A 17,716-nucleotide genomic window follows, 5' to 3' on the forward strand; every position below is an offset into this window, starting at 1 on the left:
AGTCAGTTGGACTTGTATAAAAACGCCTAACAATAAAATTTAATGAGTTTCATATGCGTCCCTAAAAAATGATAATTTGTAGAAAATTTCAATTATATGTACATTTAACCAACAACATATTTTAATTATTTGTGCCCTCAAACAATTTTATTATATTGATGGTAAATTTCGTTTTGTTCCGTTTCAAAAAGTCTCCAAAATGCCATGTTGTAATAATATTAGTAAACAAAATATCCCTCTTAATATGAACGATTAATAGGAGGTGTCTATAATAAATTATAACTACCTGAATCACACCAAATTCCGCGTTGCTGCACTGCACTGCTAGGCAAATTGTCAACAACTGAAATTCATGGCCGGTCGCCCAGTGCGGCTGTGTTTGTGCCGCGTTTGCCCGCTTCAACTAGGCGACCAGACTTGTATATGGGTATGGGCCAATCATTTGATTCTTGAATTGAGATCGGAAAGACTATACAAATGTTAGAGCAATTACCGCATAAAATGTACCGAAACATCAAAACGAATATCTCCAAGTTGTTACAAAAGAAATCCGATTCGAAATCGCCGACGAAACGGTGCACAGAATTAATTTGTTTGTTTAATATCCTCACCACTTGCCTCTCTTTTGATACAATTAACCGACCCGAAAACGCCTGGACGAAAGAGGCGCAAAATCTGCATAATTCCCCCCGGAATATGCATATTCAAAACTCCCGAAAACTTTCCGTGCTTCACCCAGATTAGTCGAGTCTCGGTTGCCGCTAAGTCCTCGGACTACTCGTCTCGAACTTCCAACAAACAATTTTACATAATAAGCCAGTCGGAAAGTTTACGCCGTCCTTCAGACAGCCAGGAGGACGTGCTTTGAAATCCAAACCGACGCGACGTTGGCGTTGTTTTTTCTCTTTTTTCTTTCTCTTTTCACGTCTTCCTTTTGTTTCTCATCTGTTACGAATGTGCCCCTCTGGCGTTGCACCCACTCGAGTGTTTGGGTTGACAGGCTAGAGGCAATTACTGACTTCTTAATGGCAGAATTTGGACACTTTCCATTAGATTCTAATATTCAGTATTTTGATATACATTTGGACTCAACTCACTGCTTGTTTCGTAGGCCTTTGTCTTGTCTCTCATACTGGCATCAAACACTACCCGCGTACTATGCGACGCGTACATTTACCGCCAACTGAAATTATAAGCAACTTTGAGCCGGCCTAAGTTCCCTCGTAAATCACGTGGAGGGGACGGTCTCTGGTTGTCGTTCGTCATGCCTGAAGACTGTGGATTGGCGGCTGTATGTTCTAGACCACCACGGGTTGAACACTCATACGACAGTTCCTGTTTAATTTTTGAAGGGTTGCAGCCCCCTTCCAATGCATTTTAAAGGGTATATTCTAAGGACTATTAAATTTGTTATTAGAATTCTCCAAGCTTCAGTTGTCATCATGACTACCTATTGCGAGTAGTAGTCCGCTAAGGGCCTGAAACGAACGAAAAGAAACAACGGCGCATCGTTACCGCCATTGTTGCGAGGCTGAGACGCCGCCGAAGCGGACCGAGGAGGAAAAAATCCACATAATGAGAAATTAACGTCGCGAAACGACCGTACGTGCGTGAATGTAAGAACACGCTCAAAACAAATATGGTCGTGAAACGGGAACCGGTCCGGAGGAGAATGCACATAAAAGTGACTATAAAACGTGTGTAAATCGAGTTCTCAAAGGTTAAACCAGTTCTGTAAATAAATAATGGCCGAGATAGTGTACGGAGAGGCAATCGATATAGCAGGCATAAGGCGCGCTGCCAAGGCGAGCTCGGAGAAAAAAAAAAAAGGAATCTGGAGATTCGTCGGAGATAGTATTACCGTCCCGTTCAATGGGGTTCCCTTTTTTTTGCTTTGTTCGGCCGCTGCCGTCTAGGGATATTTTAATTTTCGGCTACAATAGAACAGCAGGGTCGGAGTATAAGGTTTTCGTATCTGAAAGTTGACAAATTCGACCGATTTTGATACAATTTAACAAATAGTCGTTTCGGCATGCGCATAGAAAGATCCGATAGTTAAAAGAAATTTCTAATAAAAAAATCCCTAGTACGATTTTCCAAAAACATCATTATTAAAAAAATCATAGTAAGACACGAAAAAAATTGACATTAAAATGGCCCCACCCTGTAAAATTCTACACTGGTGTTCCGTATCAAATCTGTAGACACTGTAGGTCCTATTCGTTTTTGTTTAGAAGTTACAACTATTTAAAAAAATATAATTTCATATTTCAATCAAAGTAGCCTGATCAATAGCCTTTATACAGGGTGTTTCGCCTAAGAGGGACTTTCCTGTAACTCTGTAACTGTAAAATTTATAAAAAAAAATGGTTTTAATAAAAGTTGTCTGGAATCATGTGGGCAATGTCCAAGAAAATATTTTTAGCTTTACAGGGTGTTCCATTTCGGGTGGGCGCTACATAAATTTGTTATTTTAAATCCATATCAATAATTTCTTCCTGCGTCAGCGACATTTTGAAAATATTATAATACAATTTTACTCTAGTTAGCAAAATATGCTTTGTATGTCAAATACTACAATAAGCATTGTTTGTAAGGCCTTCTTGACGCTGTTACACAGCTACTTTTTTATTAAAGGATCCCTCTTAGATGAAACACCCTGTATAGGCAAAATCAAAATGTCGGCCAGGTTATTTGTGATGTTAATTTACATATCAACATCTGCTACAAAAAATGAAAGACTTAACTTGTTTGCAGACGTTTTTCTTGTCGATTTGACCGACTTAAAAGAGTACTACCGAACTAATATTCCCCGCAAGTTAAATTGCAGAGACTGCGAGGCAAAATTATCCCCCCCGAGGAAGCATAACTCGTCGTCGAGAAGTAAGTTGGAAATCCCCAAAGAAAATTAAACGACCTTCGGTGAGTTTCCAATACATCGACGTCGACGTCAGCTTTCACGAGCAGGTGGTCGGATACGCTCTCTCTCCGCTCCCCCTCCCCTCTAGGAAGGGGGGACGCAGCGAGCACCGGGATAATTACATTCCCGAAGCCCAGGGGAGAGCCGCCCGACGACCGGGGCGGCAAAAAAATTAATTACACTTTTTTATTAAATTGGAATTTGAGCTCTTTAGGGCATTAATTATGCGCACGTTTTTACAGCGACACGTTTGATAAAGTTCCTCCCCCGGTCGACTAACTGCCCGGGTGTATACACCAGGAAAATGAGCGAAAATAAAAGAGAAACTCGAAAATAGTCCTATCCGCTAGATTATTGTAAAATTGTCTAAAGGGATATAATACAAAGCATTTCTCATCTCGTGAGTAAAAAAACTTTTATTAGTTAACTTTTCTATTTAAACAAATAAGTGAGAAAAACAGTTTTTTCACTTTGTAGGGAAAACCATCAATTTTAGCGAAAAGTGACTCTCAGACAGCTTATAGGGAGTAAAATTACCTACAAATTGAGACTAGTTAAATTAAAATCGGTTAATAAACAAAAAAGTTATTGCAAAAAAACAAGAAAAGTGCCCATTTTTAATTTGTTTATAATAACTATCGCATTTATTGTTAAAATTTTATAAAACCTATGACAAGTTGAGGGTTTTGTCATACTTCAAAAATGTGCCAAAAGTGGGCGCTGTAGGTGCAAAAGTTATGAAACATGATTCTGAAAGCGTCATTGTAATCTTAAAGACGAAAATAATTTGTGAATTTTTACTTTAATTTTACATTTAAATCATAATTAAATAGCTAAGAAAATATTGAAAAAAACAAGTTTACTTTGCCTTAATTTACAAAAAGAATACCTTTTTAAATGAACGATAGCTTCATTTATTTATTTGATAATAGTAAAATAATTCCGAAATTGAAATTTTAATTAATATTTCGGTTAACAATAATTTTGTGACATAAATTAAAAGAAATAAAGTATAAAAGATGCATTTTTTCTGGGGTTCAGGGCTATTCTACGAATTCGTAAATATGCCCATTGTTATTTTTTCGTCGAGCTACCCCAGTATATAAAAAAAATAAGTTTCTACGATGAATAGAAGCCGAGATATTGCAAAATTTACAGGGCGCATTAATTTGAACTTTGGAATGAACTTTTCTCGCGCAAGCGACTCGCTTGGACAAGCTTCCCCCACCATCACGTCGCCGGCCGCCGGACAGTTTACTTAGCGAGTACCTTCTCTTTAAAGGGCTCGTGAGTCGTTAATTTTCCACATTTTTCAATGCAATGCACGGGAAACCGTAAATTACGTCGTAAACTTTATTTTGCGAAAAATTCAAATCTTAATATTTATAAACAATTGCTCTACGATTGGTCGTAGAGGGTACTTTTTTTCTTTTAAAACTGTATTCTTTTGCCAGCTATCCATTGCATCTATTTTCGGTGAGTTAGCGTAAATAGCAACAATGTTATTCAAATTGTTTATAAGCGAAAAACGCACGGTTTTTTAATGCACAATTTGAGAATGTTAATGTCAAAAAAACGGTGATATTTTTTAATAGGACGTATAAAAAATAAAAGAAAAATCCAGGTTGCAAATTTGAAATTTAAAAAAAAATATAGATTTCAATGTATTATTATGAAATCGACCATGAAAAAAATCAGTGCGATTGTGGAAGATCCTCGGGATCGTACAGACTAATAATTGGTTAATTTGTTTATAAGGCCATAACTTTTAAACTATTTAACTTACCGATTCCAGATTTGGTGTGAGTTATTAGACAGTGATAAGGAATGAGAGGATGCGATGCCAAAACGTTCTGGTAATAATAACGTAGTTTATAAATGTTTAATTCAAATGTCATAAATAAACTTCTTCAGTTTATAACTTTTGATCTAATCAATATTTTTTGACGCTCAAGGGCTAGTTTTGTAGGTCTTTTGAAGACGAAAAAAAAGTACCTTACTGTTTTCTCGTGGAAATGAACGGAGAAAAGTTATAAGCGAAAAACGTGAATTTACGTAAAAATTATACAATTAACCACCCTGTAAACAATCTTCCCCCATTTTTATAACTATGGAAACTAATATGTTATTGTACATAATAACGAGTGTTCAAATAAAAACGTGGTCGAAGTTGGCTCTGACACATTGGACGTAGGGAGTAGCTTATAGCGACCAACTTAACCTCATTTCTCAACGAGCTGCATAGCAGCTGTCAGTTTCAATAACGTTAATGACTATATAACTTTATTTTAAAGAATAATCGTGATAACAATAACAAACAATTAAAGGAGCTGCTGAAAGTGTCCCCCTCCTTGTTCCAAGCACTTTTCACACCTGTTCCTCAAAGAATTAAAGACATTTTCTAAGATGCTCGGGGTATTGTTAATTTCACGAATCTAGTCTATAAGTCGAGCCTGCAGATGGTTTAAATCAGGAATAGGCAGTTCAAAAATAGTGTTTTTAAGGTAAGGCCACAAAAAGAAATCACACGGCGTAATATCACATGACCTCGGTGGAAATTCATGTTCAGCATTGAGACTTATTAGTCGATTTTGGAAAACTTCCCTCAACATATTCATCGTCTCGCCTGCCGTATGTGCCCTTGCGCCATCTTGTTGAAAGTAAAAGTTTGTAATTTCGTTTTCTTCCAGCTGGTTAACAAAAGGAGCGATAATTTCTTCTCTATACCTTTGCGCAGTAAGAGTACCATTAAAAAAAATAGGTCCATAAATCTTCCTTCGATTGAGAGCACACCAAACTCCAATTTTTTGAGCGTGTAGAGGGCCCTCGACAAAAAAGTTATCTGGTTTTTCAGAAGACCACATTCTCATATTCTGTGAGTTTACGTAACCATTTAAATGAAACCAGGCTTCATCAGAAAAAAGGTGATATTATGAAGTTCACCGTAGTTGTTTAAAAACCATTCACAAAATACAGCCCGTCGCGGAAAATCAACTTCATGAAGTTCTTGCTGACAAGTTAAACGATAGGAGAACAAACGCAAATCTTTTTTTAACACTGTGTGGCAGGTACCGACTGATACTCCCACCATTTGTGATAAAACACGTACAGAAGTTCTTGGCGCATTTTCCATTATTTGTTGGACATTTTCTTTTAATTCTTCAGTCCGCTTTTTAGGTCGGCCGCTTCCTTCTTTTCTTGTTACACTGCCCGTTTCACGAAAAACATTAACACAACGCTGAACTGCACTTTGAAAAATTTTGTACTCAACAACGCCGGGAAATTGATTTTGAAATTCTATGAAACATTCCTCAATAGAATACTTCCATATTCCATCAATCTTGCGTCCATTTCTAAAGTAGGACTCTATGATAAACACTTTTTGTTCTTGAGAAAACATCATTTTAAACGCTTTTTAAAACGAAAATATTCAAATTGATAACGTCGATATAGCGCTTTGACAGATGACGTTTAAGTTCATTTGCTGTACGCTACGCCCTACGTCCAAATTTTCAGAACCAACTTGACCACGTTTTTATTTGAACGCTCGTTATTTAGCATCTATAGTGGTAAACTCAGCTTGCCGAAACAAAAAGTCGCGAAATGGCCATTTCCCATTTTATCTTCCTGGCCTATAGTGGATTGACTTTAGACGGTTCATAAGTGTGGATAAAAGTCCGATTATTCGGTGATTGTGGATAAAACAATAAAATATCCTTGCACCTACTTATCTCAATTGAATTGAAACATAAACCGGCAGCTTCTCACACTATCCGTGACAATAAAAAAAAACAAGCTCATCAGACTATACACCGCTACCGGACGGATAACCATCTCAGTGTGCCACGGCTTCATAATTACCGCTGCTGCCCCACATTATCCTTAACGATCGCGAGTAATAACAGTTGCGGCACGCAACGAACGCTTCCAGGTACTAAAGGAGCGCAGAATCTCTCGACTAATTGAGTTAAATCATCGGCACTGACCGTCTTTTTTTTTCTGTTTCAGAATCGCGTCATACGAGGATTATCGAGTGTTACTACCTGCAGTGTAAATCCCAGGAAGCCGAGGTCGGCCAGATCGGGCATCAGCGACGCAGGCAACTCGCCAGAGCCACCAGATAAAGGTCAGTTTGCCCACGTTTTGTTCGAAAAAAAGAAATAAGTGAAGTAGGTAAATATATCACGTAAAAGGAATGAGAAGTCCACTGAAGATGTTCCCTTGACTGGCGAAACGTGCGTTGGCATGCAAATAATTTATAATGTCCAGATTAACACAGTAAATTAATTAAACTCGACACTTTGACAGTTGGTTTCTGAATCATATTGAAAACACCAGTCGCAATGTTGTAAAGGACGTTTTTGTCCTTTTTGGCCTCCTTGATGTCCTTCGAATGTTGAATTTCGAGCAATTTTTGGTCGTCAGCCAACTTGTGTGGAACAAATCGTGCCCACACGCCCAAATATTCTTCCAAAATGCGATAAATTGAACGTTTTTGAAAAGCGAATCGAAAAATGTCACAACAAATAAAAATTTCAAGTTTTTCAACCACCCGATATAAAAATAATCGCTGGCAGACGACCTTATCCTTCAGCGGCCATCAGTACGTCGGCGTATTTTCATCGGGTCTCACACAATCACCTTTTTTTTTACAAGTGCCAGCATCACGATTGTACCATTACTCCTAGCCATTACATTGCCCAGTCAAGGCTGCTTCGCGTTGAGATACCGATCTCGAGTAAGCCGAACAAACCTTAAAAAAAGGTAAACACCAAGTTACCGCATAGTTGTGTGGGTAAATTATGGGTATTCCGAGAAAAATTACAGGCCTGAAACCACAGAGTTAGGCCTCGGTGCTTCGAAATTGGTTCGTTTTAACTTTTTGCCGGTATTCGGTCGCCTTTGGCAGACGCTGTAATTTTAGGCTTGGGTTAAAGTACTTTTGTCGGTTAAATTAGGTGCTAAATTTTAGCAAAAGGTGTATATTTCATGTTTTAACACAATGTTACGAGTATACAAAGTTAGTTCGCCTAAATTCAAAACTTTTCCTAATAAATTAATGTTGGAAATTATTTGTCAATATATTTTTTTATCAAATAAACGTTTTGTATTTATTTAGCGAACTAATCGTATAGAAATTAGAGCAAAATACGTTTCACTGCCTTTTACGGACTGATTGCCCAAGCCTGTACCTATTTTTGTGGTTAACCTTGGTTAAATTTTTTATTTACGTTTCTCGGCGAAACTAGTTTACAGACGGGTTTAAAAAAACCGCGGTCGTTTCGTGAACCATAAATTAAAATACGAAAATTGATGAGGGATGTCACATTTTTATGTTAAAACTGGTGGACATACCTTCGGCCATAATAGACCAGTTGTCCTTGATGTTAAAATATTTATGTGTACGAAAATAGGTTATTATTAAATTAAATACACTCCCACAGATTTACACGGTGGTAAAGTTCAAAATGAACGTTACTTGATGTCTTGGTCTCGAATAAGCGTAGGTTTTTAATTTCAAATAAGTTTTTGTTTACATTTTTTTAAAAGAACCTGTGTAATAAAATTACAATCTAGAAAAAAAATGGTTATCCAATAAATCGACCAAGAGAAATCGCTGGAAATAGTTTTCAAGTTCGTAGCTTGACCAGTAGGGGGCGTAATCTACATACCAAGACATAGAGTTGAATTTTTCTCAGAAATGTTTCCTATTCAGGTATATTAAATAGTACAAATATGGATAGCCAGATTCATTGTGTATAACTTTTGTTATTGACATTTTGTTCTATCTCTCGACAGAAAGGGTGGGGGAAGCCCCTAATGTCTGATCAGAAAAATGCATTTTTTTAAGGATTAGCTGATCAAAAGCCCATAGTGTTATACCTCGTTGGAAAGGTCTTTTCATGCCTTATCTCGTGGTAAATGCGTAATGTCATTTACCTCAACATGGAAACCTATAGATGGCGTTATTTCAAAAGAATGCCGTTTTATGGATTTTTCTCAAAAATTTTAAATGCAATACTATAGTTTTCTTTACATAAATGAATTCAGCATAAAAAAATTGATGAATATAGTATAAGTTTGAAAGTTCTAACGAAAATGTTGTTTATTTATTGGCGCTATTTATCCAAGTTTAGGTTTTTTCAAATTTTCTTAAAAAAGTGAAATAGCAGGATAAAACTTTTTATAGGTTAGTTTGAAGAGCATAAAAATAGCTACATTTTGGCGCCAAAAATAGTTCGATACCTTTTTTTGTTTTCAAGTTATTCGAATGAATTGAGGAACACGACGCTAACGAAAAGACATTTAATTATCAAAACAAAATACGTTTTTAAAAGAAGTTATAAATAGTCATACGAAAACGCACATAAATATTTCTTGCAAATACAATATTTTTTTAATATCCACTGACTTACCACAATGATAGTGAGAAACATTTTTGGAACCGCTGTGTAAAATGTGCAATTAATTCACATTTTGCACGAACGACTCCATGTATGTTTATTCGTATTTATTAAAATAAACTCCAGACAGACAGACCATCTTTTCACGAAAAGAAAATGTAGTTAAAAATCCGCTAAAATAGACTCAACTTACACATTTCTTTCTTTACTAATAATTTTGCTTGAAACAATGCCTAAGCTGAAGTAGAATTAATGATATCCTAAAATTTGTCGCAATTTCTCTGTTTACTACAAAAAACTGGACAAAAATGCGAACGGCGTGCTATCTATGACCACAACTATTCCAGGGGTTCTCAATAGGTTTAATAATTTTGATTATCATTAATTTTAAACATGGTTTCGCAATTTCAACGGTTTTCATTATTGGAAAAGCTTATTAAGACACTCTTCTTATCATTAATACTTTTCAAGTTTGCAAACACAATAGGTTTTAAACGTTGCTGTTGCAAATTGAAAAATGATAATGTAGACGACCATCTAACGACTTACATAAAGGAATTAGATGCGTGTAATGCGATAATAATAATGATTATGTTGTTAAATAAATTGCAAAGCAGAACTAATTGTTTTTTACAAGTTCAGCGTTAGCATTGTATTTTTTTTCTCAAACACATTAAATTACCATAAAAAATTCATAACATACAGGATCACTGTCTTTAAAGCATCACGAATTTCTCTCGTTCTTGTACGGGTCCTTTTGGTTACATTCTGATAAATTACTGGGTACCGTCCATTGTTGTAAAAGTCGTAAAGGAAATCTCAACAGCACCGTAAAAGATCCGAAATAATGAGGAGAGATAACCTGGCTCGACGACGTTGTTCGAGCATATGTCGGAGAAAATAAATATGATATATCGTATTACAGGAAGTGCCGTAAATTGCAGGTACCGTTAGGACTCCTCTCGGTCCTTAAACAGACGTGTGGTCGGTGGGTATTCATTCCGAACCTCTCGGAGCCCACACGTTAACATTATACCGCGGCGCTGTTCGTTTATTGCTTATTTATATGCATTATCTTTGTCTGCAGCTCAAAGCCGACGTTCGATCGTTAAGGTTTTACAATTTGTATTGATGGGTAGAACTTGAGTATTTCTTATTTGAGTTGAGGGCGAATAGAGGTCGTCGGCAGTCGCATATTACTATTATTGCTCGGGTGTGAAGAATGCGTTTAGTAATGGTAAGCAAATTATAATAAAAATGGACATACAGGGTGGCAACGTTTGATCTGGGACCACATTTATTCGACGGAAATTTGGACAGCGAGATGTACCGGACTTTTTCGGAGAACGATCTACCTCCACTACTTCAGGACATTCCTCTTCAAATCAGAAGGACGATGTTCTTTTTACATAATGGTGATCAGTCCCATTATAGAAGAGGTGTCACTAATTTCCTCAACGAAAAGTATCCAACTCGACGGATAGGTCGTGGTGGTCTTATTGCTTGGCCACCGCGATCTCCGGATCTCAATCCGTTGGACTTTTTCATGTGGGGACATTTGAAGACGCCTATTCAATGAGAAAGCGTAATTGCAAGGACCAACTCATTGAGAACATTCATACAGCGTTTGATGAGGTGAAGAACAATATGGAGAACTACAACTGGGAACTAGAGCAGCGATAATCAGCATCATTAGCTTTTATTAAAATAAACCAATCTCTCAAAAATATTAAGAATTGAATTTATTGTTACACATTTAGCAATCAATAGAAAATGATAAATAGCAGCGTGGGTAGTAGGCTATTGACTACCTACATATGTACTTTAGATAGGAACTACAACGTAACAGAAATTTTATTGTTTGATATGTTCAATTGACCCTAAAAAATGATAAAACCGCGGAGTGCTACCTTTTAAAGGGGTGCGTTTTTGAGAATGAAGTAAAAAGGTGGTATTTTCAGTTTTTTTGAGTTTTACTCGAAAACTATGAATTTTTTCTATATAGTTGTCAACAGAAAAGTTGTAGCAAATCGAATTTCCAATCGAAATGAGACCTTTTGAAGTCAAAAAAAATATTTTTAACAAAAATATGCCCAAAAAATGCGTTTTTTTTTCTTTTTGGTTTTTGCCCCACAACTTTATTCTGAGGAGTTGGGTGTAGGCATTGCTTCACAGAAAAAAAGTTAATGTTTTTTCCTTTAAAATAAGCTTTTATAGAAGTACCTACGACTAATAGAAACCGAGATACATTGGATCAAACTTGGCTACTTTTTGGATTTTTGGCCAATTTTTGCCCTTTTTGACGATTTTCGTCTTATAACTTTTTTCTGAGTTAATTTAGGTATATGTAATGCCATATTCAAATGAAAGCTGGTTTCAAGACCTTTAAAATGGTACAAGTTTATACAATTAAAATCAACCGAGATATGCCAATTTAACCAACGATACTTTTTCTTATTTTTATAAATTTTTTATTACTTTCGGTATTATTTAGTCTAATAAATTTATTTTTGTGAATGTGAAAGTTAAAATAAGTTTCTAGGTGATTGGATATTATTATTTATTTATTTAAACAACAGTTAATCATATATATCTTATAAATTTTCAGATTCATTTAGTATATTTTCAATATTAATATCAATTTCGTCGTCATCATTTTCATCAATGTCCTCTTCAGAAAAATCAGGCGTATAAGCATTCTCACAATTTATTCCCATACATTCTTTAATACATTTACAGGCTATTTTTCAAGTAAAATTTGAGGTGAGGAGATTTATTATTAAAAATGGGATATTAAAAATTTATGGAATTTTTCCAACCCCAATCAAGTACAACCATTCCACTGTTGCATCTGAAAATATACTCTGAACCCATGATGTTTGAGAGCATCAGTTGTTGAAGGCAATCGAGATAAGGTAAATTTTGCACTTGTACTTTTGAAATAATTTATATCGACAAGTTTTTAGGCTGTCAATTTTTTAACTATACATTATAGTTACAATGCATTCAGATGCAGCAGTGATATCCTCAACACTAGCATTTTCAAGTAAAAATACATCGAGGTAATTTTTTAATTTTGAAAAATTCTTATTTACAAAATTGAAAAATTTTTTTGTAATTGTAATTTTTTAATTAAAAGTACAAAAATAATTAAAAGAATTCGAAGTTTTACAAGATAAATATGATTAATTGTTGTTTAAATGAATAAATAATAATATTCAATAACATAGAAACTTTTTTAACTTTCACATTTACAAAAACAAATCTATTAGACAAAATAATACCGAAAGTAATAAAAATTTTATAAAAAGAAAAAGTATCGTTGGTTAAATTGACATATCTCGGTTGATTTTAATTGTACAAACTTCTACCAGGCACCATTTTAAAGGTCTTGAAACCAGCTTTCATTTGAATATGGCATTACATATACGTAAATTAACTTAGAAAATAGTTATAAGTCGAAAATCGTTAAAAAAGGGCAAAAATTGGCCAAAAATCCAAAAAGTAGCCAGTTTGATCCACTGTACCTCGGTTTCTATTAGGCGTAGGTACTTCTATAAACGCTTATTTTAAAGGAAAAGACATTAACTTTTTTTCTGTGAAGCAATGCCTATACCTAACTCCTCTCAGAAAAATGTTGTGGGCCAAAAACCAAAAACAAAAAAAAAACATTTTTTCGTTTTTTTTTAATCGTTTTTTGGGCATATTTTTGTTAAAATTAATTTGATGTGACTTCAAAAGGTCTCATTTCGATTGGAAATTCAATTTGCTACAACTTTTCTATTGGCAACTATATAGAAAAAAATCATAGTTTTCGAGTAAAACTCAAAAAACTGAAAATACCACCTTTTTACTTCGTTCTCAAAAACGCACCCCTTTAACAGGTAACACTCCGCGGTTTTATCATTTTTTAGGGTCAATTGAACATATCAAACAATAAAATTTCTGTTACGTTGTAGTTCCTTTGTACCCTCTTTTTTTGACATAGTCAATAGCCTATAGGTAGTTAAGTACCTTCTTATTTGATTTCCCAATTATCTAAAGACCAGTCAATTTTACGAATATTTTACAAGACTTTATTGTCACAAATTGATTGTACATTTTAAAAACATTTAAAATTATTTAAAAAACCAGTGGCGTACGATTTTTTTTTTCAAAAAGGTCCTCTACTCCCCCAATAACTACGCCACTGGAGTGTATTTTGGAATAAGTTATCCAAGAAAAATTAGTTCCTATTAAAAAAGCCAGGAAAAATCATATAAATATTTGAAATTTTTAACATCCTGTATCTTCGTAGGGAAGGGTCGTATCAAAAATTTTTATAGGGCAAAGGTTAACTAATTTCATCGGTAGAATACGCCATTAAAGCTTGGCAAAACTTATCATTAACACTGTATTCACATAAAAATTATATTTTTTAGTATTTACTAGCTTAATAAAAAAAAAAATCCTATATATTTTGCCTTTTTAATACCGAAAATCTAGATTTGGATCTAAATGTGAACACCGACGCCTTCCACCCCGTCCCCATCCGGATCACCCGACATCTACGGCGTGCTTTCCAATTCCAAGAACGGACACCGTCATTGAACCCCCTTCATTGTGGGATATCGCGAGTCACGGCTCCCATTGTATGGGAGCCCGGCCATTAGAAGGCCCCGTCCGTCCACCATCAACTTAATTATCGTTATGCGCGGCCGAATGATTATAGGCATCTCTCTAAATGCCCGTTCTGAAGGAAGNTATGGAAACAAAGTGGCTGTTGTTGACAACAATAATAATTATTTTTTCTACAAACGTCAAAAAATGAAAAGGTTTGCGCATTGACAACAATATGCGAAGTGACACTTTTTTTCGGATACTTACGTTACCATGACACCGTGCGCGAAATACTTCGCGCACTAGGGTGCGAAGTATTTCGCACACTGCATGTAAGAGTTTTGTATTTCACTTTAAAATATATTTTTTCGTATTTACTAGCTTAATAAAAAAAATAAATCTTGCCTTTTTAATACCGAAAGTCTAGGTTTGGATATAAATGTGAACACCGACGCGTTCCACCTAGGCTTGCCAGGTCTCCGGGTTTTGATGGTACATCTCCGGGCTCCGGGTTAATATGTCATTTCTCCGGGTTAAGACGTGGTACCCCCGAAATTATTTATTTTCCTGAGAGATCTGATTGTTTTGTCCATTGAGCTGCTGTAGACCTTTTTTTTTTAGAGATCGATTTCCTCGTAAACGATTTGATTTCAAAATTTCCTAAACACCTTTTTTTTTTGGACATCAATTTCTCCGGGTCTGTCATGAAATAGATCTGGTAACCTTAGTTCCACCCCGTCCGCGTCCGGACCTTCCGACATCTCCGGCTTGCTTTCCAATTCCGAGAACGGACGCCGGCATTGAACCCCCTTCATTGTGGGATATCGCGAGTCACGGCTCCCATTGTATGGGAGCCCGGCCATTAGAAGGCCCCGTCCGTCCACCATCAACTTAATTATCGTTATGCGCGGCCGGATGATTATAGGCATCTCTCTAAATGCCCGTTCTGAAGGAAGCACGACCGTGCTCGGAGTCGGTGCACCTTAATTGAGAATTGAGCGCGGGGCGTCGAACTGGGGCGAGCCGAGACGCACAGGGGCGTATCCAGGCCGTAAATTTACGGAGATGTCTCGTCAAAAACAATCTGCGACAACGTAATTCTAACGCAGGGGCGTACACAGTATTTTGACGTGGGCAGGGGGTTAAGACTTAGAAGCGGTCTTTGAGAAGTTGACGCCTCAAATCAACTTCGGGTGGAAGGGGTCGGACATGATATATATCATCGAGGCTCCGACTCGGACTCTCGTAATTGGTCGGCTGTGGGAGCGCACGTGCCCCGTTGCATTTTTTGTGAACCGACCGGATACCTAAAGCGCTTTGCTGTTTGTTTGGTTTTATTTTTATTGTTATTCAATTCAAACCTTTGGTAGACGGAATATTACAAAATAAAAATGGTGTACAGTGTCGAACAAAAAATTAATATTATTAAATGGTGTTTTCGTGCAGAAAGTGCAGAGGAAGTCGTTGGTCGATTTATATTTTCAACAAGCTTTTATTTAATGAGCATTTGAAAATAATTCATTATTTTGCTTAAGAATTACCACTAATTTTATTTTATAATACCGTTTTAGTTTTTACTAAGGGTTATAAATAAATTTGTAATAAAGCTGAAATGCTTTAGTATGGTCTCAATACCTCTTATCATTCTTGTAAAAAAATGTACAAATAGGGTAATTACTGTACGTATGGCAACACTGCTGTCAATCTAATGAAAAAATTATAATACCCTTTGTTTGGTTGTATGCTTTTTTTTGTTTTTAATATTTTTTTGATGCGTGGTTTGCAATTTATTTTCTTAAGGATATTGCTTTAATAAAAAAAATAAACAAAAATGACCCAATGATAAAATTACTATAATGATTGTTGTTCCATAAGGATCATCAATTATTTATAACGTAAATAACTGTTCTTTCACATATTGGCAATGATTTCATAGTATTATAACTGGTCGAGGAATGAGTCGCGACAAATAATCCTAAGTACCGTCCTGGATCGACTGTATGCACATGAAGTCTGGTTCAAACGACATAAACAGTTACGAATTAACTTGTCTTGAATTGGGTCGCCGCCATTTGCCAGTTGTTTAGATGATTGCACGCCTGTATAAATAATAACCGCTTGTTAACTAATGGCGGAAAAATAAACGTGCGCCAAATAGAAGTGTCATCAGTTGTCGGGCGAATGCGGAAAAAGACAAGGCAAAAACGATGATTCACGTTCCTTTTGTCATACAGAGTGATTTGAACATAAAAAAATGATACGATGTTTTCAGTAGAATTATTGTTTTATGCCTTTCGAGGTATATGGCACCAAAGGCAATTTTTTAAATACGATTTTAGCCATATTTTTTTCAAATAATATAGTATTAAAATTTGGTATTCGTATTCTGCTCATTTTTCCGTCTCTTCCCTTAACATTAATGAAACTAATTTCTCTGTGTTTTAGTTTAAATGTTCTTAAAAAAATTCGAGGGTAGTTATCGTTTATCTTTTGTATAAAATGATCAAAAACAAAAAAGTTACGTGTCACATATTTAAATTAAATCTTTTGAAAAATCGCTATTATGGCACCTCTTTTCAAACGTATAAACTGTTGGTTTATATCCAGAAGTTTAGAGGCTTCTACAACAAACTCATCTCATTCTGTAAACTACATAATTTAATTCGGAAAGTTGTGAAAAAAACCGCCAAACTTTCGAAAACTTTCTCCATCGCCTACACATCGACCCGCCTGGCGGATAAACTCCGCCCGCAACTCCCGAAGTAATTTTAAAACTTGCGACGACATGAATAATAACCGAGAGCTAAACCATTAAAAATTTAAAAAAAAGAGGGAATTAAAGGAACCGCGAAAACATCGACCCACCGGTTGGAAACCGTCCAAGCTCGCATCGAAAATAAATAAGAACTCCATTGAGAGATCGGTGTCACGACGAACTGCTTTGCCGTTAAAAAAAAATACCGTCTCAGACTTCGACTCCCACGCGAGCGAAAACAATCGTGCCGATATTAAAAACAACAGAAGCCTCGCGGGCGTTTCTCTACATGGAACAAATTAGGATAAATGAAATGAAAATAAAAGATGGGGGCCAACCGTAGAAAAAAATAAAAGATGGTGGGCTAGACTGTGTAAGTATGGGAAACAAACCTGGTCGTCATTTACCAATGTCAGTTGAAGGACAGTCGTATCTGCTTCTCTGGGGTCGGTGTTTTATTTTATAGCCCGCTGCACATGTAAATAATACATTCATTATTTACCTCTGGTTTTAATTTATACAGCATATATTTGCATACAAATAAAGATAAATAATAAATAGATTTACTGTTTTAGAATGCAGGAATCCCGGACACTGTTCTTCAATCATCTTTTTGTTAAACAATGAAACTTGGCTGTATTAGACATTGTCAATGCTTTTGGTGCTACTGTGTGAGTGGACGATATTTCAGTTTAGCAATTAATTGCTTGATAATAAATAACTTCGCCTTGATTTTTTCTCTATTATACCAGTGGCGACTCGTCGTATGAAGCAACTGAGACCGAGACTCACTGTAAAATTGTCTCTCACGCCGTATATTTTATTACCCAACCTAAATAAATAGTTAGTCTGTTTAGAAATTAAAGAAAGTAATAAAAGCTTATTATGTATGTAAATCGTAAATAAATGTAGTACTTAGTGTAGTGCTTATATTCAATATTTTTATATTATGTATTATCGGTATAGGATGAGGTGTACTTTTAAAAAAACTTTGTGCGATCGGACTGTACTAAATTGCAGCAGGTAGCTAAAATTTAA

General features: G+C 35.7%; 1 protein-coding gene across 8 annotated transcripts in view; it reads left to right on the top strand.

The window, feature by feature from the left end:
* The window catches only part of LOC108917842 (probable JmjC domain-containing histone demethylation protein 2C), a 322,212-nt gene that overhangs the window by 148,115 nt on the left and 156,381 nt on the right, over positions 1 to 17,716 (top strand). For all 8 annotated transcript variants that reach the window (XM_023455245.1, XM_023455246.1, XM_023455247.1 and 5 more), the window contains one exon: positions 6,929 to 7,046. In XM_023455245.1, the coding sequence (XP_023311013.1) occupies positions 6,929 to 7,046 (118 nt within the window). The remainder of the gene's footprint in view (positions 1 to 6,928; positions 7,047 to 17,716) is intronic.

This window comes from Anoplophora glabripennis, unplaced genomic scaffold, assembly GCF_000390285.2.
Source record: "Anoplophora glabripennis isolate ALB-LARVAE unplaced genomic scaffold, Agla_2.0 scaffold17, whole genome shotgun sequence".
In the NCBI taxonomy this organism is placed as follows: domain Eukaryota; kingdom Metazoa; phylum Arthropoda; class Insecta; order Coleoptera; family Cerambycidae; genus Anoplophora; species Anoplophora glabripennis.